This window comes from Jaculus jaculus, chromosome 4, assembly GCF_020740685.1.
Source record: "Jaculus jaculus isolate mJacJac1 chromosome 4, mJacJac1.mat.Y.cur, whole genome shotgun sequence".
Taxonomy (NCBI): Eukaryota; Metazoa; Chordata; class Mammalia; order Rodentia; family Dipodidae; genus Jaculus; species Jaculus jaculus.
The window spans coordinates 749,766-777,298 of record NC_059105.1 but is presented as its reverse complement, the minus strand read 5'-3'; the positions used below and the strand labels follow the sequence as shown (position 1 = coordinate 777,298).

General features: G+C 42.7%; 2 protein-coding genes across 4 annotated transcripts in view; one reads left to right on the top strand and one right to left on the bottom strand.

Moving 5' to 3' along the window:
- Positions 1–22,558, bottom strand: part of LOC101608546 (high density lipoprotein binding protein) — a 95,880-nt gene extending 73,322 nt beyond the window's left edge. The window contains exon 1 of the mRNA XM_004667815.2: positions 22,421–22,558. The gene's annotated coding sequence lies outside the window, so the exon portion shown is untranslated. The remainder of the gene's footprint in view (positions 1–22,420) is intronic.
- Positions 22,186–27,533, top strand: part of Septin2 (septin 2) — a 49,612-nt gene continuing 44,264 nt past the window's right edge. Inside the window, exons 1-2 of one of the 3 annotated variants that reach the window (XM_045148298.1) lie at positions 22,186–22,461; positions 25,180–25,209. In XM_045148298.1, the coding sequence (XP_045004233.1) occupies positions 25,201–25,209 (9 nt within the window). In that variant the 5' untranslated portion in view covers positions 22,186–22,461; positions 25,180–25,200. Of the gene's footprint in view, positions 22,462–22,640; positions 22,769–23,109; positions 23,305–25,179; positions 25,210–27,533 lie in introns of those variants that run through there. The other 2 variants (XM_004667814.3, XM_045148297.1) reach the window with 2 other exon arrangements.

Sequence of the window (27,533 nt, the reverse complement as noted above, 5' to 3'; positions counted from 1 at the left end):
AAAACAAAAGCAGCCTACAAACTTCTAGGGAAAAGAAGGGGGGGAGATTATATCAAACAAAATCTTAACAGAAGTATACTACAAATAATGGTACCTAATACCTAGTGTTACTAAGAAAGAGGTAAATTAGGGCTGGCTTAGTGGTTAAGGCGTTTGCCTGCAAAGCCAAAGGGCCCAGGTTCCATTCCCCAGGACCCATGTTAGCCAGCAGCACAAGGGACACATGCGTCTGGAGTTCATTTGCAGTGGCTGGAGGCCTTAGCATGCCCATTCTATCTCTCTCCCTCTTTCTATGTCAAATAAATGAATAAAGTATTTTAAAAAGTTAGGAGGGAAGGAAGAGAGAAAGAAAGATGTTTAAGGCTGGAGAGATGACTTAGTGGTTAAGGCACTTGTCTACGAAGCCTAAGGACCCAGGTTCAAGTCCCCAGAACTCACTTAAGCCAGATGTACATGGTGGCATACTGTCTGGAGTTTGCAGTGGCTGAAGGCCCTGGCACGGCCATTCTATCTGCCTCTTTCTCTCTCTCTCAAATAAATAAATATTATATATTTTATTTGACAGAGAAAGAGGGAGAGTAATGGGCACACCAGAGCCTCTAGCCACTGCAAACAACTCCAGACACGTGTGCCCCCTTGAGCACCTGGCTAATGTGGGTCCTGGGGAATTGAACCTGTGTCCTTTGGCTTTGTAGGCAAATGCCTAAACCACTAAGCCATCCCTCTAGCCACTCCCCCCCATTTTTTTTTTTAAAGAAAGAGGCAAATTAAGGAATGAAACAACTTTAGATATATCATGAGTGTATCAACTGATACAAAAGTCATTTTGAATTAGCAAGGAAGGATGACATAAAAAGAGTTGGGTTAATTTGACACCCATGGAAAAAATACAATGTCTAATCTTTACTTCATACCATACTCCAAAATAAAACTCTGGTGGGGGTGGGGGTGGCTCGCACCTTTAATCCCACCATTCTGGAGGCAGAGGTAGGAGGATCACTGTGAGTTCAAGGCCACCTGAAACTTCATAGTGATTTCCAGATCAGCCTGAACTAGAGTGAAACCCTAACTCAAAAAAAAAAAAAAAAAAAAAAAAAAAGGTAAAGGTAAAGGTAAAGGTAAAGGTAAAGGTAAAGGTAAAGGTAAAGGTAAATGGAAGCACTTGTTATACGCAATGAAACAGGGAAGAACATAAGTATAGGTTGGTAAGGAAGTTGGATACTGTGTTAACCAAACAGGAATATATATGTGTATATGTATATATGGGGGGGAGAGAGAGAGAGGGAGAGAGGGAGTATGTGTGTGTGTGTGTGTGTGTGTGTCCAACAATAATCTAATTGGTTCTACAGCAGCCTGGTAAAAGACTTGTCTACTTCACTGAGGGATGGGGACAGAAAGGGAAGCAACCGGATGCTGGTTACATATAGAATGACTAACCAAAGAAATAAGTATACTAGTGACAAACTAGAATTGTCCCTGTTGGAAATGGTAGCCAAATATTCGGGAAGGAAGGAACTGAAATAACAAATAGCAACTCAGAGTACTGGAATGAATGCATGGTTTTGATGTAAAAACTGTGTTCCCAAAATACCCGTGCATGGAATGCACATACAAACATGATGCACTCTGCAGCTTGGCCAACTGAGGGGGACTCTTCCACAACAACCTACCTGGGGCCCAAACCCTGGTTTTCTGAGCATTAAAGGCCATGAAGAACAAGGTAGACATCTTTGAACAAAGATTCTAGGTATGGGACCAAGAAAGTACATAAAAAGCTGGGAACAGCCTGTAGTACCAAAGGAGGGGATGTTCAGAAGGACATAGCAGCAAACCTGAGGGACTCTCGTGGGCCAGACCTAAGACAACAGGAGTATCAAACAAAATGATGACAACTCTATTAGTTATTTTTCTCTTTGCTGGACCAAATATGCATCAAAAGAAGGGTTTATTTTGGCTTCTAGTTTGAAGGAATATAGTCCATCAGGAAGGGGAAGATGTGGCAGTCAGGCACATGAAGCAGTTGGTCACATTCAGATCAGTCAGGAAGCAGAGTGATGAATGCTGGTGCTCAGCCAATTTTCCTCTTTTATTTGTTTATTTTGGCCTTCCAAGGCAGGGTCTCGCTCTAGCTCAGGCTGACCTGGAATTTACTATGTAGTCTCAGGGTGGCCTTGAATTTATGGCAATCCTACCTCTGCCACCCAAGTGCTGGGATTAAAGGTGTGTGCCACCATGCGTGCCAGTTTTCCTCTTTTATGTAGTCCAGAGCCCTAGCCCATGGAATGGTGTTTCTCACACATTTATCGAGGGTAATCCCACATAGATTAAAAAAATCTAAAAAATCCCTCACAAACATGCCTAGAGATTTGTTTCCATGGTGATTCTAATTCCTGTCTAGGTGACAACTGAGATTAACCATTGCAACAATGAAGAATGACAATTTACTAAATAAAATGGGAAGCCACAAGCCCACACTGGCATATGCAAATTAAAGTTAGGTAATTGGAACACCTGAACATTTGATTTAATTTCACAGATTACTTCCACACATTACAGTTAATTATTATGACAACCTCACAGTGGAAAAATCTGATAAGGCACCATCTTAATCAAGTAATTAAAGTGAAGACCACTGGTAATTTGACACTCTGAAATCCTACATTTGACCAAACAGAAAAGAACCAGCATCCCTTTTATGTTATTCCAACAAAGACACAAACTATGTCTAATAAAAGAGAAACACTAGGCAAATTCTATGAGGGATGCTCTACAAAACAGTTACTTCTAATAAAAGTGTCAAGGTGAGGTGAAGAACTGCTTGAGTTTGAAAGGGAGTAAGAAGAGTTGACTTTACAATGACATATTAACAGGTGACTCTGAATAGGTCTTTCTGGAGAGGTGTGAATCAATAGGTAAACTGCATTCAGCTTGGCGGTTCAGAAAGAAAGGGAGTCTACATGTAACTACTTTGTGGCTTTTTTTTTAAAAAAAAATATTTATTTATTTGCAAGCAGAGGGAGAAGACAGAAAGACAAAGAGAACAGGCACACCAGGGTCTCCAGTCGCCACAAATGAACTCCACATGCATGTGACTCTTTGTGCATCTGGCATTATGTGGGTTCTGGGGAATCGAACCAGGGTCATTTGGCTTTGTAGGCAAAAGCCTTAACCACTAAGCCCTCCCTCCAGCCCCCTTCTTCAATTTTAAGATAATGAAACCATAGTAACAAAGAATTTGTACTACTAAGCACCATAACATGGAAATATACACATCATTATAGGAAAGGCAAATAAATGCCAAGTTGAAAGTTAAAACTCTAATTTTTAAAAATTTATTTATTATGGGGATGAAGAGAATGGGCACACCAGGGCCTCTAGCTACTGCAAATGAACTCAGACATGTGTGCCACCCTGTGCATCTGGCTTATATGGCTTCTGGAGAATCAAACCTTGGTCCTTAGGCTTCATAGGCAAGTACCTTAACTGCTAAGCCAGCTCTCCAGCCCCACCCCAAGTTTGATTATAGGTTCAAATACTGAAATCAATACAGGTTTCACTCACATTTCTAGTATTATAACATAAAGATGCTGAAATGACACTGTTAAAGGTCATGAAAACAGATTATTATTTTTATTGTTTTTTAAAACATTATTTTTAGATCATTAGAGTCAAAGATGCTATTTAGAACAGCACATCCCAGGCAACTTTAAGGTCCACAAAGTCCATATGTCCCACCTAAGAGACAGCAGGAGTTAGTGCTCCACAATCTCTACCCAAGCCTGTGCTCCAAAATGCTCTACTAGGCCTCCCACCAGTGTTGTGAATTCAGACTGCCCTGTCCTGAAAGACAGCAAAATGCAAACTCAAGGACGGCTTATAGACTGGGCAAGCCATGGCACATACAAAGACCAAGGTCCAACACAAGGGAGCAACTGTCAATCAATAATGGGTAAAAAAAAAAAAAAAAAGAAAGTGAAATATAGGGGTTAGAGAGATGGCTCAGCAGTTAAGATGCTTGCCTGTACAAAGGCTAATGACTGGGGTTCAATTCTCCAATACTCATGTAAAGCCAAATGCACAAAGTGGCACATGTATCTGGAGTTTGTTTACAGTGGCTGGAGGCCCGGGCACACCCATTCTCTTCTCTCTCTGCTTACAAATAAATAAATAAATAATACATATATAAAAAAAATGAAGCCAGACATGGTGGTACATCCCAGCACTCAAGAGGCAGAAGGTAGGAGGAATCACTGCGAGTTTGAGGCCAGCCTGAGATTACAAAGTGAATTCCAGGTCAGCCTGGGCTAGAGCAAGAGCCAAACCCGAAAAACAAACAGTGAAATATAGCCACATGTATTCTACCACTTAAGGATTGGGGGGGGGGGGCGGTGTTAAGCAAACAAGAAGACAAGCAAAAGTCACCTTAGCAGAATTAAAACATTCTTAGGCCAGGGAGATAACTCAGTGGATAAAGTGCTTGCTGCTCAAGCATGAGCACTGGAGTTTGAGCCTCCCCAGACCCCATGTTTAAAATAGCTGGAAGCCATGGTGGGCTTCTATAATACCAGCACACTAAAGGCAAGATGGGAGGTGGAGACAGGAGAATTTCCTGGATGTTCACAGTGAGCCCAGTAAACAGTAACAGTAGCAAAATGAAATCTCAATAAAATAGTGAAATCCAGAGACAAAAGAAACCCTGCCTCAAAATGAGGTGCAAAGGACTGACCCAAAAGTTGCATGTTCTCACACACTCACAAGTAAACACACACACACTCATAATACATGACGAATATGTTCTCAATATGCTATAATCGTATGTCCAACTGATAGTAAAATTTGCTGCAGGAGTTAAAGGGTAAGTCTGATGGAGGATAAAAGACCCTCCATCTCCACTTCAGTCCTTTATATGCCATGACCCGATGCATGAGTATCCTGCCATAAGACTAACAGCACAGCCTTTAAATCAAAAATTCTCATTTGGAAGAACACTCCCCTCCACCCTGGGCATCTTTTGCACTTAAGGCAGACCCCAACCTCAGCTAGCCCAAGATAGGTACAACCTTTCACAGTGCCAAGGGAAGCCAAATCAGGCTTCTGCTGATTCTCCTCAGTAACATCCTCTTTCTCTCCTTGCACTTACCAATTTCAAAGGGACATGATGACAACCATCTCTGGCACTTATGCACACTAAGGGTGATTCCTGACTGGGTGCTCAGCTCTTACTGGGATGTCCCAAAGACTGTCAGAGCTCACCCTGGCAGTTGAGGAGCCATGTGTGAAGCAGCCCCACAGCCCCTTAGGGCTCATTGTACAGGCAACAGAGGTAATGAGAAACTCTGGTTCTCCAGGGCTGGCAAGTCAGCTCCCAACAGGAGCAAATGTATCAAAATAGAAACCTTGTTTAAAAGAAAAAAAAAAAGTACTCTTAAAATTAAGGTCTTGGGCTGGAGAGATGGCTTAGTGGTTAAGTGCTTGCCTGTGAAGCCTAAGGAACCCGGTTTGAGGCTTGATTCCCCAGGACCCACGTTAGCCAGATGCACAAGGGGGCACACGCATCTGGAGTTCATTTGCAGTGGCTGGAGGCCCTGGTGTGCCCATTCTCTCTCTCTCTTTCTGCCACTTTCTCTCTGTCGCTCTCAAATAAATAAATAAAAATAACAACAAAAAAATTTAAAAAAAAAGTGAATGCCTCACACAAAATGATCTAAGACCACGTTTTTTTTAAATCATTAAAAACAAGACAGAGCCAGGCATAGTGGCGCATACCTTTAATCCCAGCACCTGGGAGGTAGAGAGGTAGGTGGATCGCAATGAGTTTGAGGCCACCCTGAGACTACATAGTGAATTCCAGGTCAACCTAGGCTAGAGTGAGACCCTACCTCAAAAAACAAAATAATAATAATAATAATAATAAAAAGAAATTTAAAAAATATTTCAACTATTTCAATATTTCAACAACAAAAACACAAGAGAGCAAACACAATCCATAATTCCATTTGAAACACTTATAAATAAATTAAAATAAATTAATGAGTATCACATAAGATGAAATTCAGAGCAACACATACATTTCTACATAACAAAACACAGGAGAATCCAGCGTATTTGACTTCATAAGAGAATGATGGGATGACAAGACCACACCTGTAATCATCTGATGAGACACATTCAGGTTCAGTGTCCAATCCAACACCACCACCAGGAGCCAGGCCTGGTGAAGCATACCAGTAATTCTAACTATTCTGGACGCTGAAGCAGAAAGACCTCAAGTTCAAGAAACAGCCTGGGCAACTTAATGAGATCCTATTTTAAAGTGAAAAGTATTTAAAATGAGAATTGGGGATATAGCTCACTGGCAAAGTGTTCTTACATTGCATGCTTAAGGCCTCAGATTCAATCCATAGTCACAGACATTTGAAGTATGGAACATCATCAAATAACACAAAGATTTAAAAAAACCACACACTTTATATTGGAAAGGGGCCCTTTGAAAGAACATTTCATAAGTCAATTGCCTCTTCCTCTATGTCAAACACACCAAATACACCCCTTTAAAAAATTATTTCTGACTGGAGATGGTTCAGTGGCTATAGGCGCTTGCGTGCAAAGCCTGTGGCTTGAGTTCAATACCTCAAGTGTCCATGTAAAGCCAGATGCTCAGTGGTGCATATATCTGGAGTTTGTTTGCAGAGGAAGGAGGCCTTGGTGCACCCATTCATATTCTTTGTCAAATAAATAAATAAGTAAATAAATAAGTAAGTAAATAAATAAATACAAACTTAAAAAATAAAATTTCTCCTAGTCTACACTCGCATGGTTGTTTCCCTTCTTACCTCTATTTGTCCATGGGTCAGAGCCTTTTCTTCAGCTTTGACTCCCCCAGGCCTCTGCATGGCAACCTCTGTAGCAGCTGGCTCCCTCCAGGCCTGTAAATCTCCCCTGGCTAGGAGGCTGCTCTGAAGATGATGTTGTCAAGGAACCCACAGAGGGGTGGCTTTCCCTCCCCAAGGAACCCCAGAGCAGAGAAGCTCAGACAAATCCTTTATCGAGCTGACTCTATGCAGGGTCTTTGATTCCAGAGACCTCCCTATCCCCACCAACCTAAGCTTAGCCCCACAGACCAAGTGCTGGGAAGACTTGGCATTTACATAAGCATCAATGAAGGAGCATGACTGGATAGCACTGTAAGAGGCTTCTATAGCAAAGGAGACAACACACACAGACTGTACCTGGTAAAGATTATTTTCCCATGTCCAGAAAACAAACAAAAGAAAACCCATAAGTAGTACTAGGTCCAGCTAATCAAATTAACTGTGAAGGAAAAGTCTGCTGCTCTGTCCAGGAAAAATGCACCCTGCACAAGGTCAGGTATTCTTTCAGTAGCCTATCACCATGCAGGTCCTCTTACCTGGCACAGCAAAGTTAATAGCCAGGAGCCAGGCATGGTGGCACACACATTTAATCCCAGCACTTGGGAAGCGGAGGTAGAAGGATCACTGTGAGTTTGAGAGCACCCTGAGACTCCATAGTGAATTCCAGGTCAGCCTAAGCTAGAGTGAAACCCCCCCCCCCAAAAAAAAACAAAAAAAACAAACAAACAAACAAAAAAAGCTAATAACCAGTATCCCCAGGCTCCGTGCAGGCCCCAGCTAACCCAAATATCCCAAAAAGTCAAAAGAAGTTATGCTAATGTAAGTGATAGTAAAAAAAGAGGGAAGAGGCACAACTATCTTGCTAATGAGCTTTACATACCATCCAGCAGTACAGTTTCTACCAACCTACCAACCAGTGCTGATGTATAGCAGGCCCTGAATTCGAGTCAGTCACAGAAGGTACATCGACCCAAGTATACCTGGATCTTAACAACCTATTAATCCAGGCACATATAAACTTCCAGAGAAATTTGGGCCATGAGGATTTTAGACTGGATTATTTCTTTTTTTTTTAATTTTTTTTGTTCATTTTTTATTTATTTATTTGAGAGTGACAGAGAGAGAGATTGAGAACGGGCGTGCCAGGGCTTCCAGCCACTGCAAACGAACTCCAGATGCGTGCGCCCCCTTGTGCATCTGGCTAACGTGGGTCCTGGGGAACCGAGCCTCGAACCGGGGTCCTTAGGCTTCACAGGCAAGCGCTTAACCGCTAAGCCATCTCTCCAGCCCTAGACTGGATTATTTCTACACCCAGCATTTCCCCAGAGCTTGAAAAAGGATTTGGATCCTGATAGCCCAATCAACTCTGTCCTCTCAAACATGCAGGCACGCCATGATCAGGTTACACTGCTAAGATGAGGACCCAAAACATGTAAATGCATATCAGTGACTTGCTCTGTAATCCAGATGGGGGCAGAGACAATTTACAGAAACAGAAGACTTATTCCTTGAATAATTCACCAGATGGCAGAAGGGAGCTGGCTAGAAGTACTGGAGCTAGGTCACTGGCACAGTGACAGACACTATACTGCAGCCCGTCTAAACTAGAAAGCTGACCCTCTAAAGGCAGCTGCATGCGAATTGGTCTCAGGGCTAACCAGCAGCAGGTTACTTGTAAAGATAGCTTTAAAGGGATGGCTGTAGGACTGGGACTTCTTCACCAGAAACCTACTTATGGTGAAAAATAATGTTTGCAGATTGAATCAATGATGGGCATAGGACAACTGTGGGTGTGTATTTCAGAAGAGAATGTCTTGTTGCAAAAACCTGATTGGCTCAGTTCTGAAATAGAAAGAACTGTGTGGACATTACCACTTTGACCCAAGCTTTATAGATGTCCTACAGCACTTCCACTAGGTAACGTCAAGACTGATTATTTTTTAATTAATTTTTTCTTTGTTTATTTCCAAGTGGGGGCAGTAGAGAAGGAGGAAAGTGATCATGATAGGACCTCTTGCAAATGAACTCCACACACGTACCACTTTGTGCATCTGGCTTGTGGGTACTGGGAAATCAAACCTGGGATGGCAGGTTTTGCAAGAACCTTTAACCACACTGGGCCATCTCCTTAACCCAAAACTGATTATTGAAATATGTCAACTTATAAGAATGAGGTCCAAGATAAGGAGATAATTACAGATCGTGATTTTCTGTGCCCATCATGCTCTTTTGTACAAAGAAATTGATATGAAGACCTAACCTTTGGAGTCACTGTGAGATCAGGTTAGTTTATACACTTTCAGCCTAGTACAGTAGACAATGTGACTCTTCCATCACCAGTACCGTATCTGAGGACACTGCAGACAACCACAGCTCTAGGTCATGCTTGTAAATGGCTTTAGCCCACCAGGTTTTACTCTTCCAAGTGAAAAAACAGGCCCTGTGGATGCTTCATCCTACAGCACTTCCAAGAAGTGATCCTGCAGGCAGAACTTCTCAACTTTAGGGCTACTGACATTGCGTACTAGATAATTCCTTGACGAGTTATCCTGTGCACTACAGGTACCTCAACCACTGGCTTCAACATTTAGATACCAGAAGCACACATCAATTATAACAACCAAAAAGATCTAATTACTGCCAGATTAGCTATATGTAAATCAGTCCAGTTGAAAACCATTACTGGGAGTAAAGAAAGCAATGAATACAAGTTTTAACAAGTGGAGATTCTTGCTGTTTTTTTAAAAATATTTATTTATTTATTTGAGGGGAGCAGACAGAGGGAGGGAGGGAAAGAGAAAGAGAGAGAGAGAGAGAGAGAGAGAGAGAGAGAGAGAGAGAGAGAGAGAATGAATGGGTGCCCCAGGGCCTCTAGCCACTCAAATGAAGTCCAGACGCATGTATGACCTTGTATCTAGCTTGATGTGAATAACAGGGAACCAAACCTGGGTCCTCAGGCTTTACAGGCAAGTGTCTTGACCATTAAGCCATCTCTCCAGTCCTCTTTTAAAAAAAAAATATTTATTTATTTATTTCACGGAGAAAGAACTCCAGACGCATGCAACCTCTTGTGCATCTGGCTAACATGGGTCCCGGGGAATCAAACCTGGGTCCTTTGGCTTTGCAGGCAAAGGCCTTAACCACTAAGCCACACCTCCAGCCCCTCTTGTTTGTTTTTTGAGACAAAGTCTTGCTATGTAATCTAGGTTGGTTATAAGCTCATGATCTTCCCACTTCAGCCTCCCAAGTGCTGAGATTATAGGCATGCACCATTGTGTTCTGCAGGTAAGACTTTTTGTATTATGCATTCATTCTTGAAATGTATAACAAAATTGAATGCTATACAAGGGACTATTAGCTCCAAGCACCATTCTTTCAAACTTGGCTATTTTTTAAAAACCAAAAAGGTCTCAAGTCCTAAGGATCACATGGTATAAGGGCAGGTCCAAAAACTGGGCATAGTGGTCCATGCTTGTAATCTCAGCACTTGTAGGAGTGAGGCAGGAGGCTAGCTGAGAGTTCAAAGCCACCTTGAGATACATAGTGAGTTTGAGGCCAACCAACAAAAACAAAACAAAAGAACAAGTCCAAAGCTGAAAATCAGGTCTTCCAGAGACAAATTCAAACCTTCATCCAGTCAGGGATCAAGACCTAAAGCCTGGCAGTTTGAAGCTAGGATAAACACTGCTTCATGTCTTCAGTGCCCATCTCCACGAACTTCTGAGAATACCAAACACACAAGATTAGGGGCCAACCTAAGCATACTGTCAGAAAACACTTGTTTATAAATATTTCAGAGACTGATCACTGCTAATTTGCTAACTTTTGTTTTCTGAATTGTCAACATCCTCAGTTTCTTCATCCCAGGTGGAGACTCCTGCCATAAGCAAGGTCTGGGATAGGATAGGCAGAGCTACATTAATACTAACAGCATTATCACATTAGTATTAATGTGTGGCTACTATAAGCCTAGCACAGAATAAGATTTTAGAATAAAAAAGGTAAAATATATCCACCAAAACCATATAAAAATTGATAATTTTCCATGCTGATTCTTAAAATTTATTTTTATTTTTTTTATTTGTTTGAGAGCAAGAGGGGGGGGAGAGGGAGAGGGAGAGGGAGGGATGGGGAGAGGGAGAGCGCGCCAGGGCCTTCAGCCACTGCAAAGGAACTCCAGACGCATGGGCCCCCTTGTGCATCTGGCTAACATGGGTCCTAGGGAATCAAGCCTCGAACTGGTGTCCTTAGGTTTCACAAGCAGGTGCTTAACTGCTAACCCATCTCTCCAGGCCCCATGCTTATTCTTTTTTCAAAGGAGGGAGGGAGATCTCTGCTCACTTGGGCAGAACCTCCAGAGAATAAATCCCTAAGAATAGCATGGTGATTTCAGCCTATGCATTGATCTATACTACCAGAGCAAAATTGCCTTCCATTGAGCTCAACTGTCTAAAGCACAGTCTATAACTGTCTTTATCCCCAAGGAGCTCAACTGACTACTACCACAATTTGGAAGCATACCTGACACCTTGTCAGCAAAGGGCATATGTTTCTACAGTCACAATCTGTAAATATACCTGTGCTTGTCCTCAATGAGCTCATCCATCGACAGACACAATTTGTAGAAACACCTGTACTTGTCACCCTTAACAATTAAGATGGTCATTTCTATTTTTTTCCAAGTTTGATATGGGGAAAATACAATTTTGAGGCAATTCTTTGACTGAAATTCTGTTTTTTTACTGGCCACCTAAAATTCTCTACTATAAAACCAACCTATTCATACCTCTGTCAACTTTTCTATCACAGTAATTCCAACACACATTTAAAAAAATATTTTATTTTTGGGCTGGAGAGATGGCTTAACGGTTAAGTGCTTGCCTGTGAAGCCTAAGGATCCCGGTTCGAGGCTTGATTCCCCAGGACCCACGTTAGCCAGATGCACAAGGGAGCACACATGTTTGGAATTCATTTGCAGTGCTGCGCCCATTCTCTCTCTCTATCGCCTCTTTCTCTCTCTGTCTGTCACTCTCAAATAAAAATAAAAAAATTTAAAAAATATTTTATTTTTATTTATTTATGGGGGGGTGAGAATAGGCATGCCAGGGTCTCTAGCAAATGAACTCCAGACACATGTGCCATCATGTGCATCTGGCTTACATGGCTACAGTAAATTGAACCTGGGTCCTTAGATTTCGCAGGCAAGCACCTTAACCACTAAGCCATCTCTCCAGCCCACACAATTCTTAAGATAAAACAAAATTCATAGTTAGCTACCAGAGTAGCAGGAGTTAACAGAGGAATGAGGATCTCAAGTGAAACTTAAGTTGTAAAATAACATTGCTGCCAGGTGTGGTGCTACATACCTTTAATTCCAGCACTCAGGAGGCTAAGAGATGAGGACAGAGGTGAGTTCAAAGCCAGCCAGGGCTATAGGAGTTCCAGATCACTGTAGACTAGAATGAGACCCTACCACAAAAACAAAAACAAACAAATAAGAAAAACATTACTGAAGGCCACCTAGGCAAAACTTCATGAAACAACATTATTAAAAAAGACATCTTGGTTCAGCACTCAGGAGGCAGAGGCAAGAAGGATTGCCATGAGTTCGAGGCCACTCTGAGACTACAGTGAATTCCAGGTCAGTCTGGGCTAGAGCAAAACCCTACCTTGAAAAACCAAACACATCTTGGGGCTGGAGAGATGGCTTAACAGTTAAGGCACTTGCCTGCAAAGCCTAAGGGCCCAGGTTCAATTTCCCAGTACCCACGTAAGTCACATGCACAAGGTGGTACATGTGTCTGGAGGTGGTTCACTGTGGCTAGAGGCCAGGTCTCTTTCTATATGCCCATTCCCCAACCCCACTCCCTCCCTCTCTCTCCAAAGTAAATTTAAATCTCTCTCTCTCTCTCAGCCAGGAGTGGTGGTACACACCTTTAATTCCAGTACTCAGAAGGCAGAGGTAGGAGGATCACTGTGAGTTCAAGGCCACCCTGATAGTACATAGTGAATTTCATGTCAGCCTGGGCTAGTGTTGAGACCCTACCTTGAAAAACTACACACAACACAAAAAGACATCTTGTTTTGAGACAGGGTCTCCTTCTATTCTAAGGGAAGAACTCTTCAAAGAGGTGTCTTTGGCTGGGAGTGGTGGCACACGCCTTTTAATCCCAGCACTTGGGAGGCAGAGGTAAGAGGATCACCATGAGTTTCAGGCCACCCTGAGACTACATAGTGAATTCCAGGTCAGCCTGAGTGGAGTGAGACCCTATCTCAAAATAAAAAAAAAAAAAAAAAAAAAAAAAGGTGGTCATGCACGCTTTTTATCCCAGCACTGGGAAGCTGAGATAGGAGGATCGCTGTGAGTTCAAGGCCAATTTGAAGCTATATAGTGAATTCCAGGTCAACCTGGGCTAGCATGAGACTCTACCTCGACCCCTGCCCCCACCCCCAAGAAAGGTAACTTTGTCTGCAAGGAGGAGTTAATATGCATGCTGAGGTTTTCTTTTGGGGGGTGTGGGGGGAAGACGAGGACAACACTACCCTTTGGGTAGGAGATAGAATGGAGCAGATATGGCCTGGCCATGCAGGGCAGGCAATTGAAGGTGAAGACATAGATTTGGCTCTGCTATTCACTTACTATAGTCAGCTTCAAAGTGTCCCTCAGAAGAGGGTGATTACACTACTTGTCTTCTAGGCTTATGGGAAACATAAGAATGCTTTCAGCAGGTATGACCCATGATCATCTGTCTCATGACATATCACCACATCACTGGATCACTCTGCTGCAGTCCTCCAAAGGCATCAACCAAGAGTCCCAAGATCTGTTGGCTTGCATTTCCCACCTCCTTCCTTGCCCACTAGCTCTACTCATTCAACTGGTTTTTCTGCACATGGCCTTCTAGTACCTGATACCTCATATTCTTCCAACATGCTGAACACATTTCCATCCCACTTTTGCTCTGCTGAGAATGTTCTTCCCAGATGATTATCCACAGCTTATCTGCCTCCTTCAGGCTTGAATCTCACTCCATCAGCAAGTCCTTCTCAAGTAATCTATGTCTAGTGGCTAATGTCTCCTGCTGCTCTACCCCTACCGCACTTTTATTTCCTCCTTCTATCTTATCCACAACTGACATCTTAAACATGCCTGTCTCCCTGTACTAAGATGTAACCTCCATAAGAGCACAACAGAATACACCTGCTTAATTCCTATGGTGTCCTACTGCCTAAACCTGTGCCTGGTAAGTAACAACTACCTTACTCCTATGACATCCCATTGCCTAGACATGTGGTTGGCACATGGCAGCTGTCTAGTCAACACACTTGTACTCCCTCCAAAAACACCAATAAAATGATAATTAAGGACTATTTTTTTTTTTTTTTTGTTTATTTTGAGGTAAGGTCTCACTCTAGCCCATGCCGACCTGGAATATACTATGTAGTCTCAGGGTGGCCTAGAACTCATGGTGATCTTCCTACCTCCAGTGCTGGGATTAAAGGCGCCCGCCTGGCTCAAGGACTACATTTTTTAAAAAGACACAATAGGAATGACCAAACAAAAAAGCCTGAGTAGATATAAGAACCACAAAATACAAGGGGTTAGAAACTGGGAACAATCCTAAAAAGGTTGAATCCTGCACCAGCAATGGGAAAGGCCAATACAACCTGACAAGAAGTATCAGAAACTTGTACTGGAAAAAGAATTAAGAACTTTAGATTCATACCAAACTTTACACAGCCAGACAACTGTCTGTCTGTCCCTCTTCTGCCCTGGCCAAAGGCTGTTATTGTTTTCTCTAAAAAAGGAGGTAAAATTTCTGAACTGGAGACACTAGTCACAATGGAGGGTAAGAAGCCATTCTGAAATGGAAGCCATAAGCTCTTCCTTGAATAGTGCTGAGAACTCAGGCTTCTTTCCTCAAAGGGTCCTTGACACAAGCAGCCAGACAAGGGACTAGAAGAAATTTGCCTGAGGAATATGCAGATCCAAGGAAGCTGGTAGGATACCATAAGGAGACAGTACAGCCAGAAGCCTCTACAGTGAATGCTGTATTAGGCAAGTGAAGGCCACAGGCTAGGTGGTTCTCTTACATACCAGCAGGCACCAAAGCATAAATGAATTGCCCAGAAAAGGTTGAAAGCCCCAAACAAACATAAAACCATGTGAAGCAAATACTGACTTCAGGGAAAAGAAAATAGCCACAGAAGCATGAGATAGTGGGTCCAGGAAACAAAACTAAAGTGCTATAAAATAGGAATACAAAGAGAAAAAAAAAAAAAGAAAAGCTTAGTAGAAGGGCCAGAAGATAAATATGAGAGTACTTGGCAGAAAGAAAATGTAGGGCTGGAGGGATGGCTTAGTGGTTAAGGCACTTATCTGCAAAGCAATTCCCCAGGACACGTGTAAGCCAGATGCACAAGATGGTGCATGCATCTGGAGTTCGCTGTGAGTTCAATGCCACCCTGAGGCTCCATAGTGAATTCCAGGTCAGCCTGGGCTAGAGTGAGACCCTACCTCAAAAAACCAAAAAAAAAAAATAAATAAATAAATAAAAGAAAGAAAGTAAATGAGAAAAACTCTAAGTGATAAACTAAGGAAAATAACCAGCAATGAAGATCATGAAGTTTCAAATGAAGAAGCCCAAAGAATAGTCAAGACACTGGATGGAAACAGCCTCTGGAAAAATGTTCATTTTCTGGGCATTCTGAATCTCACAGAAGCACTGTTTTAGTAAAGTTACATATGAAGGCTCATGGTCTGAGACTTCAGTGACTATATAAGCTGAAAAAGAATGAGCTAAATGATATCCCAAACCTCATGCAGGATCAGGGCGGAATAAAGGACTTTCAGACAAACAGGCTCTCCAACTATCTTCCACTGTCAAGCAATTACCAGAGGATGTGCTTCACCAAAACCAGTAAAATCCAGGAGGAGGAAGAGGAGGGCATGGGTTCATGAGAACTGAGGGACATACTGAGATCCACAGGAAAAGACTGACTCAAAATGAAATTAGTAGAATATTTCATCAGATAAAAAGGACTATATTTGGGCTGGAGAGATGGCTTAGCGGTTAAGCGCTTGCCTGTGAAACCTAAGGACCCCGGTTCGAGGCTCGGTTCCCCAGGTCCCACGTTAGCCAGATGCACAAGGGGGCGCATGCATCTGGAGTTCGTTTGCGGAGGCTGGAAGCCCTGGCGCGCCCATTCTCTCTCTCCCTCTATCTGTCTTTCTCTCTGTGTCTGTCGCTCTCAAATAAATAAATAAATTTTTTTAAAAAAGGACTACATTTATTGCAAAGAGATTTAAACAAATGATGTACAGTGTGGTGTTGAATTTAATGACAAATAACAGAAAACTGAAAGAGCAAATAACCCATGATAACTTCACGTTACACCATCAGGCAGAATTGTGAATGTCATTAAGTAGTTACAATATAAACACTAAGTACTGAACTAACCAAATTAAGGATAGAAGCTATGAAGTTGTTTGCAAAAAGAATGAGAAAGATGGCTAGAAACTTCACAGCTATCATCAGTTTCAAGGATACATGAAATGAGGGTGGGAGAGAAGTCATACAAACATGTTCAACTTCTTCAAAGTTAAACAAAACGGAAATATAGTATGTGAATCCTATACAAGGGGGAAGTGCATAGGTATCTTTTGCCATTCTAGGTTTTGACTTTTTTTTTTCAAGGTAGGGTCTTGCTGTAGCCCAGGCTGACCTGGAATTCACTATGTAGTCTCAGGGTGGTCTTGAACTCAGTGATCTTCCTACCTCCCTGAGTGCTGGGACTAAAGGTGTATGCCACCACACATAACTGACTTTTTTTTTTTTTTTTTCTTCGAAGTAGGTTCTCACTCTAGTTCAGGCTGACCTGGAATTCACCTGGAATTCATGATGATCCTCCTACCTCTGTCTCCCGAGTACTGGGATTAAAGGCGTGCGCCACCAAGCCTGGCTTTTTATTTTTATTTTTTTGGTTATTTTTCACTTATTTATTTGAGAGTGACAGGCAGACAGAGAGAGAGAGGCAGAGAAACAGAATGGGTGTGCTAGGACTTCCAGCCACTGCAAATTAACTCCAGATGTACATCTGGCTAACGTGGGTCCTGGGGAATCAAGTCTCAAACCAGGGTCCTTAGGCTTCACAGGAAAGCACTCAAGGCTAATCCATCTCTCCAGCTCCAGTCGGCCCCCAACTTTCTTTTGAGGTAGGGTCTTGCTCTAGCCCAGGCTGACCTGTAAGTCTCTATGTAATCTCAGGCTAGCCTTGAACTCACTGCAATCTTCCTACCGCTACCTCCCAAGAACTGGGATTAAAGGTACATACCACCACATCCACCCAGATTTGACTTTTTAAACTTCATGATATAATTTTGTTTTGAAAGAAAATTTTAATTTTAAAATTCTTATGAATGACAATAAAAAGTAGTAAGAATTTTTTAAAACCTAAAAAATAGTAATATGAGGAGCTGGACATAGTGGCTCAAGTCTATAATTCCAGCACTTGGTATACTGAGGCCAGCTGGCCTACAGAGTAAGACCCTGTCTCAAAAAACAGGACAGAAATAGTATTATATGGGAGTATCTATGGAGAGTAGGCATCAACAAGATAAGCAGCACAAGGACAAGACTTGTCTCAGAATAGGTTTCTTGCTTACTTTTATCTAAGGGAACTCACCATGCCTGAAAAAAAAAAAAAAAAAACAGCCCTTACAGAATTTTACCTTTAACACATTTATAAGGATAGAAATTAGAAAAAAAATAAATCTTGCTTTAGTCTGAAATAACAACATGATTTAAAAAATATTACATACATGAAAAGTTTGATTATCTTTTGGTTTCAAAATGATGTTTGTCATAGTGTTGTTACAATCTGAAGGGAATGGCATTCTGACCTGTAACATGGTTTAAAAAAACGTTACAGTGGCTGGAGAGATGGCTTAGCAGTTAAGCACTTGCCTGTGAAGCCTAAGGACCCTGGTTCAAGGTTCAATTCTCCAGGACCCACGTAAGCCAGACGTACAAGGTGGCACATGCATCTGGAGTTCGTCTGCAGTGGCTAGAGGACCTGGCATGCCCATTTTCTCTCTCTTGCTCCCAAATAAATAAATAAAAACAAACAAAAAAATGTTACATACATGAAATGTCTGATTATCTTTTGGTTTCAAAATGATTTTTGTCATGGTGCTGTTACAATCTGAAGGGAAAGGCATTCTGACATGTACTACTTGGGGATTCTGACATGTCGTGTTGTTTGGGGGTTCTCTGACTGCTTTTCTCCTTGATCAAATCGTACATCTATCTTGGACTTTGTGCTAGTCACTCAGCAACTGGCATACTAGTTGTGTGACACTTCCTCCAAAGTTTGGTTATTCCTTAACTGAAAAGGCAAATGCTTTCCTATGACCATTTGGCTGTGGTAAGAATTCTCACCCTCAAAGGTTCATGACTAACACATAGTCCAAAAATTGTTTTTTGCTCATGACCCTTCACTGGAGGCACTAAAGGAGACTCTATCTGACCCATGAAAGATACAAATCATCCCAGTGGTCTTAGTACAATCATTTGAAATACCGTCAAAGTCAACGTCTTAGGTGGGCCTGAATGTAGGTCATGAAGTCCTTCACGTACAATCCTGGCCAAGCCCTGTTATTCTCTACCTCTTGCTATATGTGCCACTGGCTATGTCATGACTTCCCTTTCCTAGTCTTTCTGTCTACAGCACTCCATCCTGCCAACTCCACCTGGAAAAAGTTTTATATTTTTATTTTTCAAGATAGGGTCTCACTGTAGCTCAGGCTGACCTGGAATTCATCATATAGTCTCAGGGTAGCCTCAAACTCACAGCGAGCCTCCTACCTCTGCCTCCCAAGTGCTGGGATTAAAGGCGTGCACTACCAAGCCCAGTGAAAAACTCTTTAGTCATCCTTTACATCCCAGCTCATGGACCACACTTTGTGTGTGTGAGGGAGATAAGATAGGTTCTTAAGTAGCCCAAGCTGGCCTCAAATCTACTACAAAGCAGAGGCTGAGCTTAATCTCCTTATCTTCCTGCCTCCATCTCCAAAGTGCTGAGATTATAAGCATGCACCATCATGCCTGGCTTAGGACACTGAGACAGAGAGAGAGTATACTAGCATACCAAGGCCTCTTGCTACTGCACATAAACTCCATATGCATATGCCACTTTGTGCATCTGGCTTTACATGGGTACTAAGGAACTGAACCCAGGCCATCGGCTTTGCAAACATCTTTTAAACAGCCTAGAATCACTTTTTTTTTTCTTCCCCCGAGATAGGGTTTCTCTCTAGCTCAGGCTGACCTCCTCAAACTCACTGCAATCCTCCTATCTCTGCCTCCCAAGTGCTGGGATTAAAGGCGTGTGCCACCACACCAACACATTTTTTTTAATCAGTAAACAAATAATTAAATTTCATTATGGTGTTTTCAAACAAATATAACCACATTCTTCTTTTGCAATATTTACAGAGAAATTTAAAAATATTTATTTATTTATTTGAGGAGAGAGAAAAAAATCAAGAGAGAGAGAATGAATGGGCATGCCAGGGCCTCTAGCCACTGCAGATGAACTCCAGACACAAGCGCCACCTTGAGCATCAGGCTTTATGTGGGGATTGGAGAATCGAACTTGGGTCCGTTGGCTTTGCCACAAAGTGCCTGCTAAGTCATCTCTTCAGCCCCCAAATATGATGACCACATTCTTTATGAAGACTTTCCAGCACATAAACACTGCCTATTTATCTCTTGTACATATTACCATTACTACACTTATCAAATTATAAGCATTCTTTTCCTTTGACTCTTTTGTTTTAGACCACAAACTGCTTGAATAAAAGAAAACAAGGGCTGGAGAGGCAGCTTAACAGTTAAGGTGCTTCCTGGGAAGCCTAAGGACCCGGTTCAATTCCCCAGTACTCATGTAAGCCAGATACACAAGAAGATGCATGTGTCTGGAGTTCATCTGCAGTGGCTGGAGTCCCTGGTGTGCTTGCACATGGGTGCTCTCTCTCTCTGAAACAAATAAATGAAACAGCTAAAAAAAGGAAAACTAGAGTTATCTTTTTCCCTCTGCATCCTTAGAATTCTCCAAAGTGTCTGCAACAAGCTTATTTTTTTAAAAGTTCTACAGGACAATAAAGAATATGAAACTGAAGTTAAACAATAATTAAAAAGAGGGAAGGGGTGAAGAAATTGCTCAGTGGCTAAAGGCACTTGCTTACAATGCCTGGTGCCATGGATTCAAATCCCCAGTACACATGTAAAGGCAGGTGCACAAAGTGGCACATGCATCTGGAGTTTGTTTTGCAGAGGCAAGAGGCTCTGGCATGTCCATTTCTTCTCTCATTCTTTCTCTCTGTGTAAAAATTATACATATATATATATATATATATATATATATATAAAGAGCTGGAGTGATGGTTTAGCATTTAAAGCGCTTGCCTGCAAAGCCAAAGAACCCAGGTTCGAATGCCCACAACCACATAAAGCTAAATGCACAAGGTGGCATATGTGTTTGGAGCTCATTTGCAGTGGCTAGAGCCCAGAGTAACCATCCTATTTTCTCTCTCAAATAAAACATGTAAAAAAAATTTTTTTTAAAGACTAAAAGAAAAGTACTCGATCTGCCTTAGCTCAAGTGTGTGTATGGAGGGGTTTAGTGTCTTGAGGTGGCTGTATCCTCCTAGTATTCTTTTTTTTTTTTTAATTTTTATTTATTTATTTGAGAGCAACAGACACAGAGAAAGACAGATGGGGGGGAGAGAGAGAATGGGCGCGCCAGGGCTTCCAGCCTCTGCAATCGAACTCCAGACGCGTGCGCCCCCTTGTGCATCTGGCTAACGTGGGACCTGGGGAACCGAGCCTCGAACCGGGGTCCATAGGCTTCACAGGCAAGCACTTAACCGCTAAGCCATCTCTCCAGCCCCCTCCTAGTATTCTTAAGGTAAGATGAGGAAGCCTCTAGTGACACAAAGAACTAATATACTATCGAGAATGTCTGATCGCTTTTGTGAATTACCTAAGTGGCTTTTTAAAATTTATATTTGAGATAGAAAGAGGCAGAGAGAGAGAGAGAGAAAGGATATAAATAGAGAAAATGGGTGTATGGGTGTGCCGGGGCCTTCAGCTGCTGCAAATGAGCTCCAGAACCATGTACCACCTTGTGCATCTGGCTTATGTGGGTCCTGAGGAATTGAACCTAGGTCCTTTAGCTTTGCAGGCCAGTGCTTATCCGCTAAACCAGCCCTCCAGCCCCTAAGTGGCTTTTAAATCCTGTCCCTGGGACTTGAGGTATGTCCTATTTCTCTAAATTTAAAACACTCATGATACGTTAATGGTGATTCAGATGAGCGTTTATTCACATTCTTAGCTTTTTCAGCTACTTTAACGCACTGCTGTCAAATATCCCAATACTTAACATAATGAGTTTCAAAATAAGTTTCATCCAGTGTTTCAATATTCTAGATTTGCTTCCATAAGGAACAGTATCCAGCCTCAAATAAAATCCTAATTGTAGCTTAACAGGATTTCAGAAAAGTTACCCCCTAAGAAAAAGAGACCACCTTTAAGCTGAAACAAATGTATTAAGTTCCAGTGTTCTGGGTGGGTTATGTACCCACAGACAACTTAACACAACCCAATTCGGATAGCTATTCATCCCTGTGAGTGAAGAGCACAGCCCCTCCAGTTTTCTGCACAAATGTGTGAAGTCATGCTCGATAAAACACACAGCAGCTAGCCCTGAACACCTGGCAACTTTTCAAAAGGGATACGCACAAAAACACTTTCACTCGGTGTCCCAACACCGTGCTTTTCACCCATTAGGGTCACAAAGACGGTCTCCTGTCAGTCGGGGCACCTTAGGGGGGCTTTCCATGGAGAGGCCTTGGTGCCAGGCCTACGCCTCCACCGGAGTTTCCGCCAGCGGCAGGCCAGTAGGCCACCTGGGACGGAGGCTAGTACAGCCCGGGGGGTGGGGGGCGCCGCACCGTCCCAAGTAGGCCCGAGCTCAGCGGCACCCGCCGGGCATCAAGCCAGTTGCTGAGAGCGGGCTCGCGAAGAATGCCACAGGTCTCACCTCGCGCTCCAGGCTAAGGAGAAGCGAGGGATCGGCTGGCTCCGGCCCTCCCCCACGGGGCGCGGGGCTGAGCCGGCTCAGCAAGGCCACGTCCCCCGGGACAGGCGCGACTCTATGGTCCGCGCGGCTGCATACCCATGTGACCAGTGCGCAGCCAATCCCGGGGCGGAGACGTGCCATCGAGACAGCCGCGGAGGCGGATAGAGCGGCCCACCGGCGACTCGCCGGACTCAGTGCAGGCCAACTCCGTGCTTCTAGCTCGGTGCTGCCGCCATCTTCCCGGAGGAGAGGACAGAGGCAAATCCCCTCTCCCCTTCATCGCTCCGCAAGCACGTCGCCACCTGCCCGCTCCGGCCGCCTTCCACCCTGAGTGACCATCTCGTTCCTTCTAAGGAAATACCCTTCCCTGCTCCACTTGTCCACAAAGCGAAGAATCTCATTACCTGTTCCTCTCCTATTAGCGTGAGGAAACCAAGCTCATAAGGTAGGAACTGTGGCGAAACAGCGACAAGACGCCATCTTGGTAAAGGAGAAGAGGCTACGCTTGACCTCCCCCCGCCCCCAGTCTCTATATGGCCAACTGCCGTGGGAGGGGCAAAGCGCCTGCGCAGACGCGGACTACGCGGATGCTGTACGCCTGCGCGCCGCGAGTCGGTCGCGGGGAGGGGATTGTGCGGGCCAGGAAGGAGTTGGCACGGCGCGCGGCGGCGTGATGACGTCACCCATCTGCGCGAGGGGAGGGCAGGTCCGCGCCGTGGTCGGTCTATCTCGGTTCTGCGGCTGGTTGGCGGGTAAGTGGCGGGCGGTGGTCCCCACTGTTGGCAGGTTCGAGTGGAGTCGGCCCTTGTGCAGAAGTGACTGCGCTCCCCTCTCGTCCTCGCTCTCGAGCGGTGCAGGCTGGTTCCGAGAATGCGGGGGGGGGGGGGAGGAAACGAGCGTGGGGGAGGGGCGGCCGCGCCCAAGGTCCGCGGTTCCCGGCACTACTAAGTGGCTGGGTACCCGTGAGGGCGATGAGGCGGCGGCTCCCACCCCGGGCGACCTTACCCCAGGATCCGACGAGGGCGTTGGGCGAGCCTCCCAACCTAAGGGCTGGCGTGGCCGAAGTCCAGGGTCCAGATACCCGGTCGTCTGAAGTTAATGCTAGCGTATGGTGAAGTTGGAGAGGGTAGCTGGAGATTCAGATCTGCCAAACACTACTGTTCTTGGAGCCATCTTGTCACTTAACGGGGTCGTTGCTCCTTGGAGATGTGGAAGACGGGCCAGCTGCCCGTGGCGTTTACGAGACCCGCCTATATGGGACCCTCTGCTAGACCCAGCGGATAAGCGGGTGAAGTACAGGCCCTGCCTGCTGTGACCTTCTTCCCAGAGTAGTAGTCTTATCATCATAAGGAAAATGTGTTGTAGGGATTGTTTAGAGATAGTTAAATTTTGGTAGTCATTATTTTCAGTGGCATTTTTAGAAGTGCTCATTCAGGGATTCTTTGCACTACCCAGCATTCTAACTTGCAATGTGTACTATTATATTTAATTTTGGTCATGATTTTCTTAGTTGTAAAGGTTGAATTGATACTTTTCTTAAGTTTTCCACCTTGAAAATGTTTGCTCTCTTCAGTGCTACACTTGTGAGTGAAGAACAAGGGCTTTTAAGTGAGATCAGATTCTCATTTGACTTAGCAAAATAACCCAGGGAAAGTGGGTGGGGCTTCCCGCTATTTTCATTCATGAGTGTAATTCAGGTCCCTTTGTGGGATACAGCCCATATTCCATTGAGAGTGTAATTTAGTATACTGTACTTGAACTATTTAGTATACTGTCCTCAAACCTAAAGAATCGGAATGCCAAAACAGTTCAGGCATTTTAGGTAACAGATTATGGGTCTTATACTTTGCAGTGTCTTTGGGGATTTGGGTAACTTGTGTAAATAAATGTAGTTCTTATTTATGAGTATTCTGTTCACTATAAATGTCACTAGCAAAATAAGTTTATAATGCCCATTTGTCTTTAATCTGTCATCTTTTATATATTTTTAAATATTTAATTAGTTAATTTATTTGATAGAAAGAGAAAGAGGCAGAGAATGGGTACATCATGGCCTCCAGCCACTGCAAACGAACTCCAGATGCATATGTCCCCTTGTGCATCTGGCTTACATGGGTCCTGGGGGAGTTGAACGTGGGTTCTTTGGCTTTGCAGGCAAACCTCCAGCCCATCTTTTATATTTTAATTGGGATGAAACTATTGCTCTCTGGAAGAAGGAAACTGTGGGTTAAGGATAAAGAATTTATAAATAACTTCTGGGGCTGGAGAGATGGCTTAGCGGTTAAGCGCTTGCCTGTGAAGCCTAAGGACCCCGGTTCGAGGCTCGGTTCCCCAGGTCCCACGTTAGCCAGATGCACAAGGGGGCGCATGCGTCTGGAGTTCCTTTGCAGAGGCTGGAAGCCCTGGCACGCCCATTCTCTCTCTCTCCCTCTATCTGTCTTTCTCTCTGTGCCTGTCGCTCTCAAATAAATAATTAATTAATTAAAAAAATAGAAAAATAAATAACTTTTGAAATGTGCAGTGTCAATAAATAGTTTGACCATATGTCTTAGATGTAGGGGGTTAGTTGATCTGCACCTGAGGTTTGAATTCATCCCAGTGCTTGTTTGGTAGTCTGTGTTGCTGGACCAAGGTTTTTCTCCTAAAATCCAGGTGCTTTAGGAATTCAGCATTCCCCTTCGAACTTTCACTATGGCTAGTAAATTAAATTATTGCAGGTTCCAAATTGTGCCTTGGGGAAAGGTAAACATGAAATAAGTATTTGTCAAAAAAAATTAGTAAAACTATTTTTGAATGACTTCTAAGAATTCATAGTCTGGTATTGTTCATATTATTTAAAAAAAGGTATTCTCCGTTTTCCCTTACTTATTCACAGGATGAGTCTTAAGAGAGAGGAAACCGATAGTGATAGTCACCCTTTTCTGAAAAATTATTTTGTATCTGGGGAAGGGTTTGAGGCTATTGAGAAAGAAGCTAAGCAAAACAAGCTGTAGATATACTATATGTAGTTTTAATAGGTCAGTTCTTGCTTGTAAATAGCTGTTTACAGATCTAAATATATCTGACCCTTTTTTCTCAATTTTTATTAACCTTTTCCATGATTATAAAAAGTATCCCATGGTAATACCCTCCCTCCTCCCCCTTTTTTTTTCTTTTTAAACAGACAGAAGAAAAACCAAGGAAGATGTCTAAGGTAAGAGCATACTTCATGTGGCCACAGTGTAAGGAACTGCTTTATGTTTAAAGTTGAGATTTCTAGGATATATTTGATTACGATAGAGTTCTAAGTTTGAATCATACCAATTTTAACTTTATATTTTTCCTTTTTAATTTAATTTTTGTTTATTCGTGTGTATATGTGTGTGCACAGGTGTGCATGCGCACACAGGCACACCAGAGCCTCTTGATGTTACAAATACACACCAGAGGGTTGCACCACTTTTTGTGTCCCACCTACATGGGTGATTTGGAAATTAAATCCAGGCTGGAAAGCTTGATAGCAAGAACCTTTGACCACTGTGCCACCTTCTCAGCCCCTCTAAAAGTTTTGAGCTGTCTCCATTTTCAGGTTTCTTTTCTCTAAATTCCTCAATATGAATGTTTTTAGCCTTCTTAGATTATTTACAGTAGGCCAATTTAATAATTTAAAGTTATAACAATTTATATGATTACATTTATGGGACTCTTAGACTTGATACATTGGTTTAGATCAATCCTTGCAAATTGGCCCAAAGCCTTGAGATAAATTAGTTCTAAAGGACATAAGCTGAGGGAGAATAAAGGAACTTGTGGTTAAAACTACAAGGCCATCATTTCTCTTCACTTACTAGTTTTGAGCCTGAGCATTATTATTATTTTGTTTTGTTTTATTTTTTCGAGGTAGCGTCTCACTCTAGCCCAGGCTGACCTGGAATTCACTATGGAGTCTCAGGGTGGCCTTGAACTCATGACAGTCCTCCTACCTCTGCCTCCTGAATGCTGGGATTATTATTTAAGGGAAATAATTCACATTAGTACATGAAGTCCTCACTGGGTTTTTAATGTCTCTTTTGACTTCAAATTGGTGATGGAATTATGGCAGCAGATTGATGGTTTTTGTCAATTTTGTTTAAGTACTCTTTAGTTTTGTGCTTTAACTTTAAATATATACTTATATGATAGAATATAATGTGTGTATGTGTATATATATTGTAGAACTCTTATCTTTAAAACAATTTTGTAAAAGTAGACTTCATGTTAATCCATCACAATTTCTCTAATTCCTTTCTACTATTTTTTTAATGAAAGTCTCACCCAAAGTTAGATGTAATGCATATATTTTAGATAATTCCATATTTGACACTGTATAGCTTGCATAGGAATTCTCAGACTCCCTGTCAATGTCATACACAGAAAATGATCCTATTTATGAAGGTACACTGGGCTTAATTCAAGGGATTTTTGGGAACACCTCACAGGAGACTTAGTGAAAATAATCACTGTGTCTTATTTATATATTATAACAAAAGTACCAAGTAAAATGAAAAACAATATTCAATTTATATAAAACTTCTAAATAAAATGTTTATAAAATTTAACCAAAAAAAAAAAAATAAAGATGTGTGCCACCACGCCTGGCCTTTTTTTTTTTTTTAATGTAATTATTAGAGAGAAAGAATGGGCATGCTAAGGCCTCTAGCCACTGCAAACAAACTTCAGATGCATGTGCCACCTTGTACATTTGGCTTATGTGGGACCTGGAGACTCGAACCTGGGTCCTTGGGCTTTGCAGGCAAGTGCCTTAACTGCTAAGCCATCTCTGCTGCCCCCATTCTTTTTTTGTTTTAAGTTTTATTTATTTAAGAGAGAGAATGGGTGCACCAGGACCTCCAGCCACTGCAGATGAACTCCAAATGCAGGCACCACCTTGTGTATTTGGCCTACATGGGTACTGGGGAATTGAGCCTTGAAGTGGGTCCTTAGGTTTCACAGGCAAGCACTTAAAGTTAAGCCATCTCTCCAGCCTAAGCCTGAGCATTTTTATTTATTTATTTTTTATTTGAGAGAGAGAGAAAATGGGCATGTCAGGGTCTCTAGCTATTGCAAATGAACTGCAGATGCATGTGTCACCTTGTGCATCAGGCTTTACATGGGTATGTAAGAACAGCCTGGGTCCTTTGGCTTTGCAGACAAGCACCTTAACCACTAAGCCATCTCTCCAGCCTCCTTGAGTATTCTTTATCCAATGAAAAAACATCATCAGTTTTTGTTTTTATTTACTTATTTGAAAGAGAAAGAGAGGGAGAAAGAGGCATAAAGAATGGGTGTGCCAGGGCCTCTAGCCAGTGTTAACAAACTCCAGATGCATGTGCCACCTTGTGCATCTGGCTTATGTGGGTTCTGGGGAGTTGAACCTCAGTCCTTTGGCTTTGCAGGCAAGTACCTTAATCACTAAGCTGTCTCTCCAGTCCAGTTTTTGATCTTTTTTAAAAATATTTTCTTCATTTTTATTTATTTATTTGAGAGTGACAGACAGAA